At 45.7% G+C, this 19,426-nt stretch overlaps 1 protein-coding gene across 1 annotated transcript in view; it reads right to left on the bottom strand.

The window, feature by feature from the left end:
* The window catches only part of LOC138286968 (uncharacterized), a 417,069-nt gene that overhangs the window by 276,441 nt on the left and 121,202 nt on the right, over positions 1–19,426 (bottom strand). The window contains exon 9 of the mRNA XM_069227337.1: positions 1,578–1,718. Within this exon, the coding sequence (XP_069083438.1) occupies positions 1,578–1,718 (141 nt within the window). The remainder of the gene's footprint in view (positions 1–1,577; positions 1,719–19,426) is intronic.

A 19,426-nucleotide genomic window follows, 5' to 3' on the forward strand; every position in this document is an offset into this window, starting at 1 on the left:
ACCTAAAACACCAACTCGACATGGCACACTGCCTGTGTGCCCTGTCCTTTATACACTGCATGCAGCACGGGTAAGACACTCCTCTGGCAGGCCTTCCAGCCCTAAGGCAGGATACACTATAATGAGCAAGATGCCCCCACTGTGTCTGGGACAAAGTGAGTCAACAGAGCAGCCATTTCACAGCTACAGGATGGCCACTCTGAACCCTGGGTTGTTTGGTATCAAACACTTCAGCATAATAAATCCAAGCTGGTACCAGTACTGGATTTCTTACTAAATGTACCCAGGGGTCATCTTAGAGGTATCCCTTGCAAAAGCTAACTACCCTGGTATGGTTGCTGACTGAACCTATCCAACCTGCCACCGCTAAACAACCAATCTACAACCTTGGGGTGAGAGATCCTTCTCTCTGGGTTGCAGAACAATGCCCTTCCTGAGTGGAGGAGTTAACACCCCCTTCCTCAGGAATGTGCACTACCCTGGCGGTGATCTTCAAAGGACTTGGCGCCTTTGAAACTCGACCCCCAGACCCCCTGCTAGCAGCAGATATCCACCCCTGTTACAGACCCCCACTTTTAGCAAGAGCAACGGCGGGAAATTCAAACAAAGAATAGTGGCCCCATCTGGCATGCACCACCCCTAAGGTGTTGCCCTCGAGGTGGACCCTCCATTTTATTTTCTTCCATCTTGGATGGAAGGATAATAGCTAATCAGGTGTAGGGAAGTGACCCCTGCTCATAGGAAGTGGTCACTTAGTGGTTATAGCCACCCTAAGTTAGATGATCCATTGGTTACAACCAGGTTCCCCCTAAAACACCCACTAAATACAGTATTTAGTGGGCATTCCTAGACCAAAAAATCTAATTTGACGGACAGAAAAAAAACAGCACCAAGAAGATCCAAGGCACAAGAACTGTGGACCTGCTGCAACAAAGAAAAGGCACCAAACCCTGCCTGCTGCACCCAGGACTCAACAATCGCCGCTGAGGAGACGCTGGACAACTAGAAACACTCTAAGAAACCCCAGAAGACCTGCAGGCTTTGCAAATTGCCAGAGAACTCCCTCCAGAGTCGAGGTACCACTCTAAATCAACAAGGAACCAACAAGCCAGTGAGGTCCACTACACTGACTAGATGCTAACTTCGGAACCGGACGCCGTAGCCAGTCCAAACTTCCAACCAACGACCGCAAGGATAAACCAAGTGTGGTGGCACTGTGCCCTCTAGCGGCTGAATCGTACCAATATCCTGGGTAGTGGTCACCTGACTTTGGACACCAGAAAAAACAATTCACCTGGGACTGAAAAAGGATCAGGAGGAAGCCCCAGTCGAGGGGCTTCAGAAACAGCCTGAAACTCCCGCCAGAGTGCCCCCATTGCCCTGCAATCGACCCTTAAACCGATCTACCTCCTGCTTCTGAGGGCATCCTTGCGCACAGCTCCTGGCTCACCGATTCGCTCTGCACCTGACCACCCTGTGGCCTTCCCCGGAAGAACCTGCTGTGCACTAACAGCTCCCCCACCCCTTGCAATCTCGACACTCCAAGCAAAACCCCCAGGATTCACTTTTAAACTTACCTATGCAGTACTTTTCCAAGTGGTCCCTTGCAGTGTCCCTGCACCAGCTCCAGATACCTTTTCCCGCTGCTCCCACCAGAACCGGGAGCCGTGTGAACTTCTCCAGCTGCAACAGTGTGCCCATTGATGACCTCAACCAACCTGCAAAACAAAAACTTGGTAAACCAACTATGTGATTTTATATGAATTTTTAAAGTTCATCCTCCATTGATTCCTATGGTGCGTAATTACGCACATAAAGACAATTATTTTTAAAATTCAAAAATTCATATCTTGAAAAGTACTTAACCAATATTGATGATCTTGATCTTTAAAATTACATAAAAAATCAGAAGTATTTTTATAAATTGGTCTTGAGTTATTCTTTTGAGTGTATGAGATTCAAGATTGGTGCTGTGAGTACAACAAATGCTTTGCACTTCTCCAAGATTGGCCTAACTCCCCGACCAAGCTACCTTAAAAATTAGAGCATTAGGTGATCTAGTGTTTACCCCTATAAACCAACGTGTGGTTGTCTGGACCCCCTGCACAGTGTGCCTAGCTTTGCACATTACATAGAGGGCCAACCTTCTACAGACAGGTAGGAGGTTTGTGCCAATTGGAGATGATCCTTCAAATATGCCCCTCGGGGAGGTAGAAAGTCCACCTGGCGCATGCAACAGCACAAACAACTCTTTCTGCCACCCCCAATTTGGGGGGGGGGGGGGGGGGCATGAAGCTCACTGTATGACAGGAATATATATTTTTATTAAAATAATGGAGTGGGTCTGGCCCATACTAATATCAGGCCCACCCTCACCCCTAAAGGCCCAACAGTCTTTCTGCTCCTCTGTGGACTAAAAAATACCATCTGAACAGCAAGCGAGGGGACATTTGATTCTTTTGGGTGTTGTTTTTTAAGTGTGGGCCAGGAGAGTGTGGCTAACTCCCAATGTTGTCCCACTTGTAATGGTGAATTGCTGCACTTTTTGGTCTTGGATAGGCTGACACCTAGGAAGGCCTACCAGACCCAAACACTTCTGAAAACTAGACACCCAGAAGAGTACAGGACGGTGTGCTTCACGAAGATCCCACACAGTGTCTTACCCACAATTGCCTCAAACTTTGACTAAAAACACATATTTTCCTCACATTTCTGTGAGGAAAACTTCTGTAACCTACGGGGAACCACAAATTTCGGACCACCCTGAGATCCCATATGTCCCCCAATAAGAACAGTATCCCACTTGTGAGGGTGGGACAGAAGACCATGGCACAAAATGCCTTGAAGTGCTACGTAGACAGATAACTAACAGGGGTAACTGCAGTATTTGAGGCTGTGCTGTGGTGCCACCCATGCAAACCAATGAACCACAGACATTTGCGCAAGGCAACCAGGGTATTCCAGGGTGGTGTGCCTTGCATGGATCCCATGAGGTTTTCTTACCCAGAATGCTCTGCAAACCTCAAACGTTGCCTGAAATCACACATTTTCCTTACATTTTTGCGATGGAAACTCCTAGAATCTGCGGGAATCCACAAGATTCATAGCACCTAGAGTTACCCCACCTGTGCTTAAATGGGTGTTGTTTCCTACTCATTTTCAATATTTCTTTATTTCAATAGTCAGCATCTTTGGGAAAACCTTGAGGGATGTACACATAGGACCCCTTTTCTGAATTCTGAGTTGTGTCTACTTTTCAGAAATCTATGGCTTTCCTGGATCACCCTCTGGATTTTACAACGGTTTCCCCTTTCTACCACAATCTGGAAGTAAGTTGAGAGCACACACAAAAAAAAAAAAAAAGGCTACCTCGTTTAAAAATGCCAAAACTGTGGTAAAAAAATTGATTGTTTTATTCAGCTCTGCATGTCCCTTAAAGGTTAGAACTTTTATCCAGAGCACTTTTTTTCACATTTTTCCCAAAAATCTAAATGTATCTATATTTTGGCTATTTACTCGATTCCCCCAAGGGAATCCACAAACTCTGGGTACCTTTACAATCCCCAGGATGTTAGAAAAAAGAGCAAACAAACACAAGTTAGTTAGAAAAAAAGAGGGCATAAATTTGCCATGGGTACCTTATGTGGAAAAAGCCCTAAGCACAAACTAACATAAATAGCTAAAAAAAAAAAAAGGGCTCAGCACATGGGGGAAGGACAGGGGAAGCAGTTAAGGGGATAATGTGAGCAGTCAACAAACAATTCAGGTACATGTTTTTTTTTTTTTACCCGAGTGGACCATTAGGGGAATTTATGAGCGCAAAACTAATAATCCAAACAAATCTGTGGTTTCTGCATTTCGGATCCCACATTAGTTTAAATGGTTCATTAAACATGGGAGCTCCTAGTGTGATAGAAGTCAGTTGCAGGGTTGCAGTTACACAACATTGTGAAGACAGAGGCTTTACTGATAACGGGGGTGCAGTAACATTTGTTGTACATGCACATGCCTGCTATGCCTTTGAAATGTTTTACTAATGGGTGGACTTTGATCCATAGATGCTGGTAGTGGGCTTACCACACATACAAAGATGCAGCCGTTCCTGCACAACACGAAGCATATCATGAATGGAGCTCCCGCTGACCTATCAAGATCACCAAGATTGGTTTGTTGGTGACACCTCAGAATGTCGACTGGGTTCCCTAATGCAGGGCCACCTGATCCTGTACTGGGTGTGTACACACAGTATCCTACAAAGGTCGCTCAGACAGTATGTAATGCAGAACAAAGCAGGCACAGCAGTTCGAGTAGGACCTGCACCCCAGGCACAGGCAAGAAACAAGAGGTTTTTAAGTTTTACCAACAACACATCCCTGGAAGTCCTTGTAAGCAAGTAAATAACACAAGGTTGTAAAGCTTTGCCTACACGCGCTCACTTGTCAATATAAATCAAACAATTAGATAATAGAACACACACTGCCACAGAAAGTACATAAATAACACAAACAAGATATTTAAAGCTGCACCAACAACACAAGAAAAACTCTTCCAAGCAAAAGCAAATAAATAAACATCTACAAAAAAGTTTGAAAGTTTTACCGATGGCAGACTTGCAATCACAAAACAAAAGACAATACGCCCCATGATGTTTGAATGCTTTGCCAATAACAGACTCACAAACAAAGGGTGCCTTCCAGAAATACGTGCACAAAGGAAAGGAAAAGACAGTGTCTTAAAAAAACCTAAAAGCACAACAGTTTAAGGCTACAAATAACTGGGCCTTGCTCCGTGGGAGGGAACAACAGACGAAAAGGAGAGACATTCAAGAAGGATTAGAGTGGAGAAGGGCGGAGTACATTGGGCTGGAGTAGATTGGAGTGGGATATATTGGGGTAGATTGAAGAGTCGGGTAGATTGGAGTGGGTTGAAATTAGGTACATTGGAGTGCAGTAGATTGGGGTAAACTGGAGTGGAGTGGAGTAGATAGGAGGGGAGTAGATTGGAGAGAAGTGGGGTACATTAGGGTGGAGTGGGGAATATTACGGAGGAGTATGGTATATTGGAGAGGAGTGGGGTAGATTGTGATAGACTGGAGTGGATTATGGTAGAGTAGATTGGAGTGAGACAGATAGTTGTGGGTTAGAGTGGAGTAGGTTGAGTGGAGTTGGATAGAGTGGTGTGGGATAGACTGGGATGTGGTGGGGAAGACTGCATCGGCGTAAAGTGGAGTGGAGTAAATTGTGTAGATGGAAATGGTGTGTGGTAGATCAGGGTAGAGTGGACTGGGTAGACTGGGTGAATTGGCGGTGCCTGCACTTGCAGTGACAAAGAAGAATCTCTCTGGGACTTGCCCTTCCTGCTGCCACCCCGGTCAGTTGTATGTCACAACGACGCATGCCGGAAACAGGCATGCCTTAACAATGCGGTCGGAACCACAACCGTGTCATTTCCATGCATGACTTTACCAAGCATGTCTTTACAATGAATTTTGTTGTAAAAGCATGCTTAGTAAAGGTATATGTGGAAAAGGCATGTGTGGTTGTGTCATACAACCACCCTCTTAACCTAAAAAACTACCCCAACCCCCCCTCACCTGCCCTGAGGCCCAAAACTACCCCCACCCCTGAAAATCTCCACCCCAGAAAAACCCTGGCCCTTGTTTACATAAAAAACGAAACGACCCCCCCACCCACAGCCCTAAAACCTACCCCACCCCTACTAACTAATCTACCCTGAACCTCCACCCACCCTAAGCCCTAAAAAAAAAAAATACCCGACCCCCCAACCCTGCCCTTAAAAAAATAAACTACCCGACACCCCCACCCGCCCTGAGCCCTAAAACCTTCCCCACCCCTAATAAGTAAATACCCCCACCCATCACCCAGCATAAGCCCTAAAAAATAAACTACCCGACCCCCCCCCCAGCCCCACTTACCTCCCTGTGTACTCTCCCAGTCTGCTAGACCGTTCTCTGCCTTAACCACACATGTTAAGGTTAAGGCAGAGAAAAAAGGCAGTGGTTTAAGCAAGCGTAGTTCCACTTGCTTGGGAAATGTCGGCGTTGTTTAGAACATGTCCCACCCTGGTCACGTCCTTTGGGCCCGCTCGGGGCTCTTGACACATAAATAATGGAAAAGAGTGACCCCAAAACAAAGGAAGCTTCCCTTTGACAGGCAGAAGCAAACACGCGCGGGGGGCCGCTTGCTATGATGGAGACGGGCATCCATTGATGCGCCGATCACGATAGAACTCTGCGCTGCTTTTAAAGCCATGGATGCCAGATTTGACACCAAGGCCGGCTGCCCCGATCGTACGGGTGAACGACTGGACAGACAGGATGCATGACTGGAAATCGCAGAGGGCCAGATCACCGAAGCCGAGGATGCCACTTTGGCCCTGACCTGCAGAGTAGAGGTCCTGCAATCGCGCCTACATAAGGTAGCTATCAAGAACAAGGACATGGAATCAAGGAGCCGACGCAACAATATACACATCACCTGTTGCCGGAATCGACCAACACGGAGCGCATGGCCCCTTATGTGGAGCACTTACTCCCGGAGTTATTCAAGCGGTCCAATTTTACACCTACATTCATGCTAGAACGGGCCCAGCGGTCATTAATGGCGCGTCCTGTTCCTGAAGCTGCTCCGCGTCCTATTGTCGCTCACCTCTTAAATTTCAGGGACCGCAACACTGTGCTTTGCCTGGCCTAGGAGGAGGACCCCCTACAATACTAAGGCTTGACACTCTCCATCTACCCTGGCTATACCTTACTGGTACAGGACGCCAGGTGAAAGTTTCAGCATGTAAATCCGCCCTCTGTAAACTTGGGCTCAGACGTGGCATGCTGTACCCCACCAGACTCTGTGTGGATGTACAGGGCAAACCACGCTTGTTTGGAAAACCAGCGTATGTGCTTGACTTTTTTGCAAAACGTACAATAGACGTTCCCCAGCTGGGGACCCCAGCGAGGCTGAATTGCTCCCTCTGTGGTGCCTCTACCCAGGACCTTTTTTCCTCGCCCAGAGTTTAAAGCGAACACCTTACCCACACAGTGCAGATGGTGCATTCCTCCCACTTTTCACTACACAGGAGGTTTCATCCCTGGGGGACAAATTTTCTTACAATGACAGATTGGTTATTAGATCTATTCCTCTGGTTGATGGCAATGTACCGGGCTCTCTATTGCATAGCTATCAGTGGACACATGACTTAAAAAATGGGCCCTATCTGTGGCAGCGTTGCCACCCCCTCCATGGTTGACACCACATTACACTGTGCTTTGGGGTTTATTTGTTAACGTTTTTTTGTAAGATTAGGGATTTCACCAACAACTGTCTTGTCAAGTGTGGGTGGGGGTATTGGGACTGTTTGTATGCCAACTGTTTTGGTATTGTTCTTTAATTTTGTTGGTATGTACATCACCATATTTACGAACACACGATACAACTCATACCTTTCACACCAACTGCAACTTTATGCCCAACCCTGGATGTCACGCTCCTATCCTGGGATATTCGTAGCCTAAATAATCCACGCAAGCGGAAGCTTGTTCTTCAGCACTTGAAAAAGCAGAGCGCAGATTATCTTTTTCCAAGAAACATACTTGCCACTAATGTCGCACTGTGGCTTTGGGAAACATTGGGGACCCCATCGCTATTTTTCAACCTACAGCTCCTACTAGTTTGCACACTGATTCATAGGTGCCTACCCTTTTATCATCAGTGCATTATCACTGACCCAGAAGGTAGGTTCCTGCTTGTTAGAGGCAAATTGGCAGGGCTGCCAGGTGGCCTTACTTAATCTGTACACCCCAAACACTGATAAGCCAGAATTTTTACACACCATCCAAACACACCACGACAGGGAGCCTAATGATCATTTAATAGTTGGCGGGGACTTCAACTTCTTGCAGGATGAGGCCTTAGATACCATGTGCACTCACCCCGCCACTAAAACACACTCTAGACCATGGATACTCGCAAACATTTTCACGGGGGCCGCAGAGTTTGGTCTTTGATGTGACTGAGGGCCACACTGATGGCAGCAGGGTGGCAGTTGGGGGTTGGTAGTAAAGTGGGTGTAAGGGACGCAAAGCTATACTTCTAGTGTCTGAATAGCACAACGTGAAACCATAAACTTGGGAATAATCATGGCTTCTCCCCTTAACCAAACTTTGTGATCCTATGCAAATGTTTTATTTCACTTTTCCTCCTTTTTGTTCATTATCACATATGAGGACCTCGCATGACTTTAGGATGTGTGCTGCACAAAACCTTTTTGTGTTTGATTTAATAAACTGTAATTTTTTTGTATAATTGAAACCTAGGCCACCGAAAGAGTGCACATAGCTGACTTGCCTCTTAGCTCACCAAAGGCATTGTTGTTGCGGTGGGAGATGGGGGAGTGAATGTTTCTAAATTCTGGTTGGAAAATTAACACTTTGAAAAAATATATTTCTTCAATGCACTGATATAATCTGGTGAACTAAGGTGAAGGTTCTGCATGTTAATGAAATACACTTTTTGAATTTTGAGCAGACTTGATCCTGCTTTTACATTTTTGTTTCAAATAAGTCTTTAAAAATTAAGGTGTTTCTGATGTTACATTGTACAGAACCCCTCTCTTATCTCTTTTGTTAACCTTCAACTCACCTTAAATAAATACTTGCCTGTTTATTTACATTTTTTAAATGTTGGTGCTGAGTCTAGCTAAGAGCAGCCCAGTGCTGCTCGGCCGCATGTAAAGGTCAGGAGGGCCGCATGCAGCCCCCGGGCCGTACTATGAGTATCACTGCTCTAGACGAATCCTCTGGGACATATGAGAGGTCCACTCTTTACGTGACCCCTGGCAACTATCCCCAGCGCTCCTGTACACTTTGCACACCATGCACGACGTGTGGTCCTGGATAGATTTTTGGCTACTATCGCCATCACTGCTGCCTTGGACTGACGGCATGGTGCATCTTCCGCGTACTCTGCCTGACCATTCTCCTATCCGCCTAACACTCCACATTCCATGAACAGAGTACATTGAACAGCCTTGGCTTTTGTGGGATTCATTACTATTAACACAGTAACAGTATCTTCTAAGGCAGTACTGTGGGAAGCATTCAAGGCTTACATTAGGGGATAGGGTTGACATGCCTGGTTTAGGGGGGGGTCTCTCTACATGACAGATCCCTACTTCTGGCTGAGTTCCGGGAGCTTGTGGACCGGGAAATTAAATTCATGGGAAAGTATGCTAGAGCGCGTCGCTATGGCGAAGGTGAAAGGCCCGGTCGTACACTGGTATGCATCCTTAAGCTCCCCAGGTCACTGTCATACATCCCCGAGATGCAGCTCCCGGACTGCGTCAAGGCATCGGGGTCATCTGCTGTACAGGCCCATTTTCTTGACTACTACACTCGTCTGCAGATTTGGTCCAAACTCCCTCTTATGCTCCCGAGCTGCTGCTCACTGTCCGTGAAGCGGTGATTACTCTACTATTGAAACCGGGCAAGGATCCAGCGCTATGTGGATCTTACAGGCCATTATCCCTCTTCATTTTTTATAACAAAATACTGGCAAAACTCCTAGCCACCAGATTATTGTTACTGCTCAAAGAAATCATTTTGCCGTCACAATCGGGATTCATGCCACATAGATCATCGTCCATTAACCTTCGGACTGTTTTTGCCCACCTTACACAGAGTTTCGCCTACCATCTCTGCCGCAATCTCCCTGCTTGATACGGAAAAGGCCTTCGACTCCCTGGAGTGGCCCTTCCTTAAGGCTGTACTCCGTAAGCTTGGTGTACCCCGTGGCTTCACATCCGTAATTATGTTGTTATACTCTTCCCCAACTTCTCGTCTCCAGGTTAATGGAACCTTAAAACCGCCATTCCCCATCCCCAGGGGTGAGACAGGGATGTCCCCTCTCCCCCCTGCTCCTTATGCTTGCGATTGACCCACTCATCCGACATCAACAGGACAAACATCTCCTCTGCGGACTACAGTTCAAAACAGGCTCCTTGTTGATCTCTCTCTATGCGGACGACATTCTCCTGTTCCCATGTCACCCTGCAGCCAACCACGACCCAGTGCTCCGAGAGATATCGAGATATGGAACATACTCGGCCTCAGGATAAACTGGGGCCACCTCACAGCGGCTGCTTCCACTGTTACATGAAAATACCCACTCTCTTGGAGTGACGACCGGGTCAAGTACCTGGGAGTTTATATTCATAGGGACTGCGAGCAGGTAATAAGCCTTAAATACGGTCCAGCACTGGATAAGCTGAATGTCCAGACTGACCACTGGATCTGCCTCCTCCATCCATGGTGGTCCGCATTGCCCTGATCAAAATGATAGTGCTCCCACGTTTGTTATTTTTGTGAATAAACATCCTTAATCCCCTCACATATTCTTTCTTTGCAACTTTACGGACATCCTTGACATGACTGGTCTGGGTGGGCGGATGCCTGCGTGTCCAATGGGACATTTTAGTGCTCACATGCAAGCATGGAGGGCTTTGCTTTTTGGTGTCATTTCCAACTATATTATTCAATAGCTCAATGCCACTATGCTTACTATTGGTATCACCCCGACCATGCTCTATTCTCCTGCCCATCCCTTAAAGGACAACTGGTGCACTCTAACCATGACACACACACACACACACACTTTAGTCAATGTGGGGGATCTCTTCACAGACTCTAATATTTTCTCGCGAACGGGTGACACTCAGTTTTATAATGCGACCACGTCGTACATGGCACGCACGGATTGCCACCTATTCTCTGGCACCAGCCCTTTTCACCCCTCACTCTTCTGATCAAAGCTGACTTGAGCCGCAATCTGGTCTCCAAACTGTAGCGCGCTTGTCTCGTTCTGCTCCTGGTCCGTGACCAGTGGGGTTCGGGACGGCCTGGGAAGTGGAGCTGGGATGGTCGTTACCCAACAGGGACTGGTACGCCAGCTGATCTATGACCCCCACTGTATCCCCAAACCATAGACATAAATTAGCTCCATTACAAATTCCTTTGCAGAATCTACATGACACCCGCTGCGCTGGCCAAATTCAATTCCATGTGATCCTCCACCTGTCCTAAATGCACTACGGAGAATGCAGATTTGGTCCACATGACATGGACTCATCCCTAAATCTCAGCATATTGGCACAACGTATTTACCACCTTATCCTCAATGCTTGGCACCTGGGTCCCACCGGACCCCCTGCTGGCACTACTGGGCCCTACTGGGGTACATGGAACCCATACATCAGCCCCTGAGCCGATACTTAGCCATGACACTATTGCTGGCCAAACGTGAGATAGCTCTCTATTGGGGCTCCAAGACTACTCCTCAAAAGCAAACATGGCTCAGAAGCCTTGTATATTGCGACACAACCAGTGGAGTGTATGCCTCTCTGTATCCACCTACTTCCCACTCTAGAGATATCTGGCAGCCCCTACGTGCTTACCTCCTATCACTAAAGGATGCAAAGCCACCGTAAGGCTCGCCTCTGGCCACCCCCCGCCCCAGTGCCTAACACCTTGACATGATCCAGCTCCGTTTCTGTACAACCCTGACCGGGTTAGTTTCTCACTTGCTGTAACATTGCTTCTCAATTTATGGTTATTGTCACTTGAAACATTGGGGAACATTGTCCTAATTTGTGAAGTCTTACTTGATGTCCTTGTTGTATTGTGAATTTACTATTACAGCTATGGTGATGTGCATTGCTTATATTTGTTGGAAATTCAATAAAAATAATGTAAAAAATCGCAGGGTAGATTGCAGTGAAATGGTGTAGATTGAGATGGAGTGGGGTAGATTGGAGTGGGGTAAATTTAAGCGGGATGATTGGAGAAGGGGTAGATTGGAGTGAAGTAGATTGGAGAAGGGTGAGTGGGATGAGGTAGACTGGACTGGGGTAGTTTAGATTGGAGTGGAGTGTGGTGGATTGGAGTGGAGTGTGGTAGATTGGATTGGGGTAGATTGCAGTGAAATGGAGTGTGGCAGATTTTAGTGGAGTGTGGTAGAGGGGAGTGAGGTATACTGAGGTCGACTCGAGTGAGGTAGACTGTAGTGGAGTGGGGCAGAGTGGATAGGAGCTGGATAGATTGCAGTGGAGTGTGGAGTGAGGTAAATTGGAATGGAATAGGGTAAGCAGGAGTGGGGTAGAGTACAGTGGAGTGGGTAAATTACAGTGGAGTGGGGTAAGTTGGAGTGGTATGGGTTTATTTGGGGCCCACTGGAGTTGGGTGGATTGTGCTAGACAGGAGTGTGGTAGATTGCAGTGGAGTGGGATAAAATGGAATGAAGTGGGGTACAGTGGACTGGGGTATATTGGAGTGGAGTACAGCAGAGTGGAGTTGGGTAGACTGGAGTGGATTGGGTTTGATTAGGGTACACTGGAGTGGGTTGAATTTAAGTGAAATAAATTGGGGTGGGGTGAAGTTGACTGGGTTAGATTGAGAAGAGTGGGGTAGACTCTAGTGGAGTGGAATATACTGGAGTGGATTATGGAAGATTGGAGTGGGTAAGATTGGATTATTGAGGAGTGGAGTGTGATAGATAAAAGTGGGTCAGATTAGGGTGGGGTGGGTAAACTGGGGTGAGGTAGAGTGGAGCTGGGCAGATGGAGTAGATTTTAGCAAAGTGGGGTGGGGTGGGTGAACTGGAGTGGGGTAGAATGGAGTGGTGTTGTGGAGTAAGTGGCATAGATTAGAATGATGTAGAGTTTAGTGGTGTATCGCAGAGCATCTTAGAGTGGAGAGCTTAGAGTGGAGTTGCATAGAATGGAGTGGTGTGACGGAGTGGAGTGGAAGGCCACAGAGTGAAGTAGAGTAGTATGGAGTATGCATAGTTTGATAGGAAATCGCCATTACAGACAACACATTTTCATTTGAAATGACCATTACATTTGCATCGAAAATTCGGTTCTACTGCACACAAATGATAATGTATGCAAATGTAAGCACCTAGTGTATTGATGTGTTTTGATTGTATTCAAATATTTGTTTCCACCACGCATCTGAATTACAAAAAAAAAGTGCCTCATTTGTACTAATTCTGAAATATACTGAAACATCAGCACAGTTTCTTCTTATTGTGTGCTGGGGAAAAAATCCCACAACCTCACCTCTTGCATGGATACTCAGCAGTCGGAGAAATAAAAATAAACACTGTTCCCTGGAAGAGAGAGCCTAACATTTGACCTCTGTCGCTGAATGCACAGCAAATGTGTTTAAAGGCCGGTTTAAAGAAAGCAAGTTTGTGGAAGAAACGAGAGGGCAACGGAAGGGACAAAGTCAAGCCTGACAGCCTAAAGCAAATAAAGCCAGCAAATAGAAAGCCAGAAAATGTGAGCTACAAAGCATAAAGCCATTGGTAAGCAACAGGCGGAATGCATTCCTGGGGCAGGCTTTGACCTGAAAAGAAAGTGACTTGCTTAACTAAAAATGCCTTAAAAACTATGAATACTTCTGCAGAACAGGACTTATGTAACAATGCTAATGGATAGCCTAACTTAGTGAAAATAGTGCACCAGACTCTTCGACAACTTCTGTTGGTGAACCAGACTGAAGTCTAAATACAGTTTTGCTCCAGATGGGCATGTAAATTCTCCAGACAGGGTTTAGATTGTAAAAATACTAATTAAGGTGGCTATACCACACAAATTTAAAGCACAAATTTATAGGATGCCTCCAACATCATTCTTGCAGAAGATCACTGTCCTCCAACTTTTATAAGGAATGCACCCTCAGGAAAGAAGGTAAAATTATTAGCATTTTCCACCTACAAATCTGAGGACCTCAGGGAAAAGTATACATGTGTGAGCTTTAAAGCAAGCTTCAGGGCTATATAGAAACAAAGTAAGGTGGGATAAAGAATCCATTCTACATAGCATTGCTGAGCCCCAAATACAGGCTCACTATCCTCAGAAGCCAGAAGCAAAACACAACATAAAAGCTATCTTGGATCAGCTTATTATCAAAGCATGATTGTACCTTGTAGTTGTACATCGAATACCTCTCTTACTAGCAGTAAAGTTACTAGGAGCAAAGTTACAACTAGTAAAATCACTAGTAGTAAAGTTACTTGTAGTAACTTACTTTTGTGAATACCGAAAAATAGTAAAGTTAGACTTTTGGTCTAAGTTAGACTTTTGGTCTACCTTTGTGAATCAGGCCCTAAGCCTTGGTACCTTTCCATAGTTTTGGCCAACAAGGTTTCTGGTCTACTGTGGCAAGCCTAATGTGTGACATGGCACTAGTTCACCAGACAGATGCATCGTAAACAGGTCAAAGAAGATGCCACTGCTAAGAGACCAAATGGATTCTTTGGCCTCCCAGCACTGAAATTGCCCAGAACAGCAGTTCTGTGTGGCAATGTTTGCCACACCCTTCTTTACCCATGACAACAGGTAGGATATGTTCAACCAGAGAGCCTTTCAATCAGCCTGAATCGGCAATTGAGCGTTTTTGGGAATTTGGAGAAGTCAGCCAACTAGAATAGAGAATGTTTTACGTTCATCTCTGTCAGGCTTTATACATAGAAGTGGAGGCAGGGTCACAGGAGGCCGGATGTGTATCCCACACCCTATGCCAGACATATGGAAAACAACAGTGGGTATCTCAGGAAAGATACCAGGGGTTGCTAACTGAAGAAAGCCTGAACTTTAAGTAGGGAAATATCCAGTTTCTTCTCGCCCTCAGATGTTCACAAGTTAAATGAGGTTCTCATTGAGTTAGAAATTGTAGAGTTCAGCGCCAATGGTCTTCAAAAACGTTCTGTAGGATTATAATCAAGTAGTCTACTGTGTGTTTTTTTAAATTAAAGACACAGTGGATCTCTAGAAACCAACAGCCTCGAAGTAAAATACAGAAGAAAAATGGGAATTCCCTTGACTTTGGTAATGTGGAGATATAGGTCAAATAACAGAAAGACTGGATATCAGAATACAGCTATTTTTTAATGAGTTTATCCATGCCCTAAAAATTACTTACTCGGCAAATACCCCTTAAAGTCTAGTAAATAGTAGTATTCCTCTGTTTGCACTCCTTACAGTGTGAGTAAAATGCAGTGTAATGTGCATAGATTCCCTCAATGAGCTAAAACACCTCACAGTGTCACTAATATATGGTGCAGGGTGTATACGTTTACACAGTAAATAAACGTCATAGTGGGTGCAAAAAGCACTGCAAAGTTTACAGACCTTTCTTTGTACAACCAAACATCAATGCACTTTACAGTGGGCACAGAATTAATGTTTATAAACATCCCTCATAATGAAGCAAGCAACTGTGCAGTATGTACAGATTTACACTTTTGTATACACCACAAATAGTGTAACAAAACAAAGAGCAATGTGCACAGTACTCTTTTGTAAACACCACAAATAGTGTAACAAAACAAAAGAGCAGTGTGCCCAGACTTACTCTTTTGTAAACACCCCTCATAACAATGATGCAGTGCGCACAGATTTATACTTTTGTAAACAACACAAATTGTGTAACAAAAAAAAGACCAGTGTGGACAAATTTCTTCGCTATCAATGCCTCTTAGAGCGTAGTAAAAAGTATTGTAACGTACAGATTAGCACAGTAAAAAGCAATGCAGTGAGCACAGATTTCGTATAGTTCAGTAAAAAATAGAGAAGTGTACCCAGATTCCTCATAGTGCAGTAAGATGGAGTGCAGTGCACAGATTTCTCTTTGTGCAGTAAAAAGTAGGGCCGTGTGCACAGATCTCTCACAGTAAGATGAAGTGCAGCATGTAGAGATTCCTCATACTGCAGTGAGATGCAGTGTAGTGCCACCGATTCCTCACAGTGCAGTAAGATGCAGTGCAGTGCACAGACCTCCTCTTGAACACAAATGATGGCCACAAACTCCCCCAGGGCAGGAAGGAAACTCCCCAGAGGTCCCCGGGTAGAAGAGCCCAGCTCAGCCCGGCTCCTGGCAGAGATTTCCTCCAGGATTATTCAGTCTATTTCTACAAACACAGCAGAAGGTGCTGACAATCTCCTACCTGAGCAGGAACCTGTGCAGACATTTCCAGGCTCCCTCCTCCTCCTGGGGCTGGGGGGGGAGGGGGAGGTGCAGGCTTGGGGTCTGAAGATGAAGATAACTGCACAGACAGGGTGTCCTTCCTCCTCAGCAGCAGGCTGGGCACAGAGGCAGAGGCCGGAGGTGATGTCAGCATCCGCTGCTGGTGCTGTCTCTGCCGCTGCTGACCCGGAAGAGGAAACCCTTTTACCTTTCCTACAATGTATTCAGTAGATTTCATCGGCAGCAGAGGCGCGCCCTCCGGTGGCCGCTAACAAAACCTCCACCTCCAGGCTCAAGGAGTGAATTGAAATTACGACTTGTATTTTATTTTACTAAATATATGAAAATGTATGTATCTGCTGCAATTAAACTCGGCAACATTTTTCTAATTTTCCTGTTTCTGTGGGTAATTCTTTAATAGGGCTGTGTATCCTCAAACAGCATTCCAACATTTTGCCCCAAATTAAGTTTCGCATTTGTCTGCTTCTTTGTTGCCACCTCCCCCCTACAAAGGTTCACTTATTAAAACAAGCATTTGCAATGCACTAGGGTCTCGCATTTGTCCGTGTTACAGCTATTACCAGTTGTAAACTCCCAACCGGATTTTTCTTGCCAGATTGAAAGAAAAAAACAGCGTAAAAGTGCAATTATCTATGTAACCAGCAAAAGTGCAATTAACTATGTACCAGGGTCGATATTATGCAAAGTGCTCAAATTCTGCCAAGCGGGATCGCGCTGCGAAAATAGAGAAAAAGTAGTCCACAAACCCAGCGAGCCTCTCATGTTTTCAGTACTTGCTCGCTGCGCTCGAGGAGGGCTAAACACCGGAAAAGGCATGACGTATGCATGCCTTCCACCAATGAAAGCAAGAAGATATTAACAGGCAAGCCCACGAACCAATGAAAGACACTGACGTGACGTTGACGGGGCTCCGAGCCCTTTTCTAACTCCTAAAGCGTCTCACAAGCGATACGCATGCGCAAGCACATACGATGCAGGCTCGACCCTAAAAAGAATGAAGTAGATGGTAGTCACAATCAATTCATGAGACAGAACCATCAGGTTTGACCCACACAGAGATTTCTCACTCAGTGGATGGTATGATGAAGATGAGTGAACGGTGCTGGGACTGAAAGGCGGAGGTTGTATTTCATTATTTCACCACTAGAAAAATGTTGAACTCCTTCATAGAGGCTGTTATTAGGGTTACCACCTTCTAGTCAGGTTTTAAGATTTTCCAAGGGCCCTGACATGATTCTTCAATATGACTTTGGGCATGATTACGATCTTGACGGAGACAATACTTCGCCACAAACGTGAGGGATATCCCGCCCGCCAAATTGCAAGTTCCATAGGATATAATGGAATTGTAATTTGGCAGGTGGAATATTATGTCACGTTTCTGGCAGAGAACCCCGTCCGCCAAGATCATATTCAGACCCTTTATGTAAAATAGTTTGTATTCATTTTTAACATGGTTTTGCTGTAATACTTTAACATGGATCATGAATGCAGCTCTAGAACCTATTTTACGGTGAGCTATTCTTATGTTTGCTTTTTTAAGGGTGCGGTGACATAACTGCCAAGGTTTCAGAATGCTTATATGTGACATTTCCATTATGTTAGTGTTTTGATGAGTGATGTTTGATTGCCACATGTGACACTTTGAGTGACACTTTCAGCCCTGCCAAGTATTACGCATCAGGAGTTAGACTAACACATTTTAATATGATGATCTGTTTCACCGCATAAAAATGCACTAATCACACATTTTTCAGAGCTTTGACCACCTGGACGCTGTGTCGGGTTGAAGCAGGGTGGTCCCAGCCACCAGAGCTGCATTTAATTACAGCCGCGCGGAGTCGGAGCGCGCAGTGAGGGGCAGCCGGGCCGTGGCCGGTTTCTGCAGCAGGGAGGCTCTGAAGGGAGGACAGGAGCCCTGTGAGACATGGAGTCGCCCCCTCAGAGCCGGCCTGCTCTCTCCTCATGCCCACGTCAGTCTCCACAGAGTGAGGTCTGATCTCTTATCCCACCCACCGTGGCGGGTTTCCAACGGAGGCGCCTCCCAGTGCCAGAGGTGAATAATTATAGGACAAGACGGACAGTGTTGGACCTCCGGACCCCGACTCATGCTGCTGCTAAGCCACATGTCATGTCGGGGTACCCAGGAGTTGAGTCCGGTCATAACTCTGAGAGCAGGTGCTTGGTGTCTTTAAAAGATGTAGGCATGGCTCTCAAGCGGTGCCATGCACTTCATAAGCTCTTCTCACTGTCATCACTGCTGGTGAGAATTCATTCCAGCACCTGTCTGCAGCCAGGGAGCGTGACAGACTCCTGGGACTCACCGACAGACTTGGTAAGTGCCAAAGATTAACGCTGCGGATTATAAATGTTCCCCCTGAGGTCCGAGTTTGCCTACTGGCAGTTAGGACTTGCCATGATTTACTAGGGACAAGAGTTACATCTCTGCTGCAAAGAATGTGTACCAGGCTGCATAGTCACAAAACTGTATTTTATGAATTTGGATACTTGTGAGTTACTTTTCTCACAGAGATCTTTTTTTGTTACTTGTGGAACTTCTGCCCCACGGCACCTGGCGCCGACAACTGATGGATGGAAAGATTGTACAAATAACATGGGTTTAAACCCACCTGACAGCGGGACTGAGTTCCTTGTTTCTCCAGGAGTTTTCAGGCAACAATAAAAATGCCAAGGTAACTCTGGTGAATAATGTTGCTTGTGGAGCAAGATCAGCATTTAGCATGAGTTTTCACTCACGATAAAGAGCCTGCTGCAAAGAACATGAACCACTCACATTCGCAGAACTGTATTTTATGCGGATAGCTGCGAGATGCTGTTTTTCTCACAGAAATCCTTTTGTTACTTGTGGAGCGTCTGTGCACCTCGCCTCTTGCCGAGCAGAGGGGTTGGAGGATGATTTGAATACATAAAATGGGTTTAAATCTACGAGGTAGTGGTGCAGGATTCCTTGTGTGTCCAGGAGTTTTCACACAAAATACAAATCTCTTGATAACTCTGGCGAATAATGTTCCTGTGAGCGAGATCAGTGTTTTGTCAGGTGGCAGTTTTCACTCATGATAATATAGCACAGAGGGTTCATATGCCTGCTGCAAAGCAGATTACCGCTCTTCCATTTCTTAGAGTTTCTCATTGCTCACAAGGGTGTAATTTATTATATTTAATTGTTTCACTGGACTTGAATGATTGGTTTAACTTGTTAGAAAGTGTCACCTTTGGCCATTGAATGTCATTCATAAGTACACTGAAACAAAATGTCACACAAAAGCAATCTGAAACCTTGGCAGCTATGCAATCCTGCATTGTGCATTCTTCAAACTCTACGCACTGAGCATCCACATTGCTCAT

Source organism: Pleurodeles waltl, chromosome 4_1, assembly GCF_031143425.1.
Source record: "Pleurodeles waltl isolate 20211129_DDA chromosome 4_1, aPleWal1.hap1.20221129, whole genome shotgun sequence".
NCBI lineage: Eukaryota > Metazoa > Chordata > Amphibia > Caudata > Salamandridae > Pleurodeles > Pleurodeles waltl.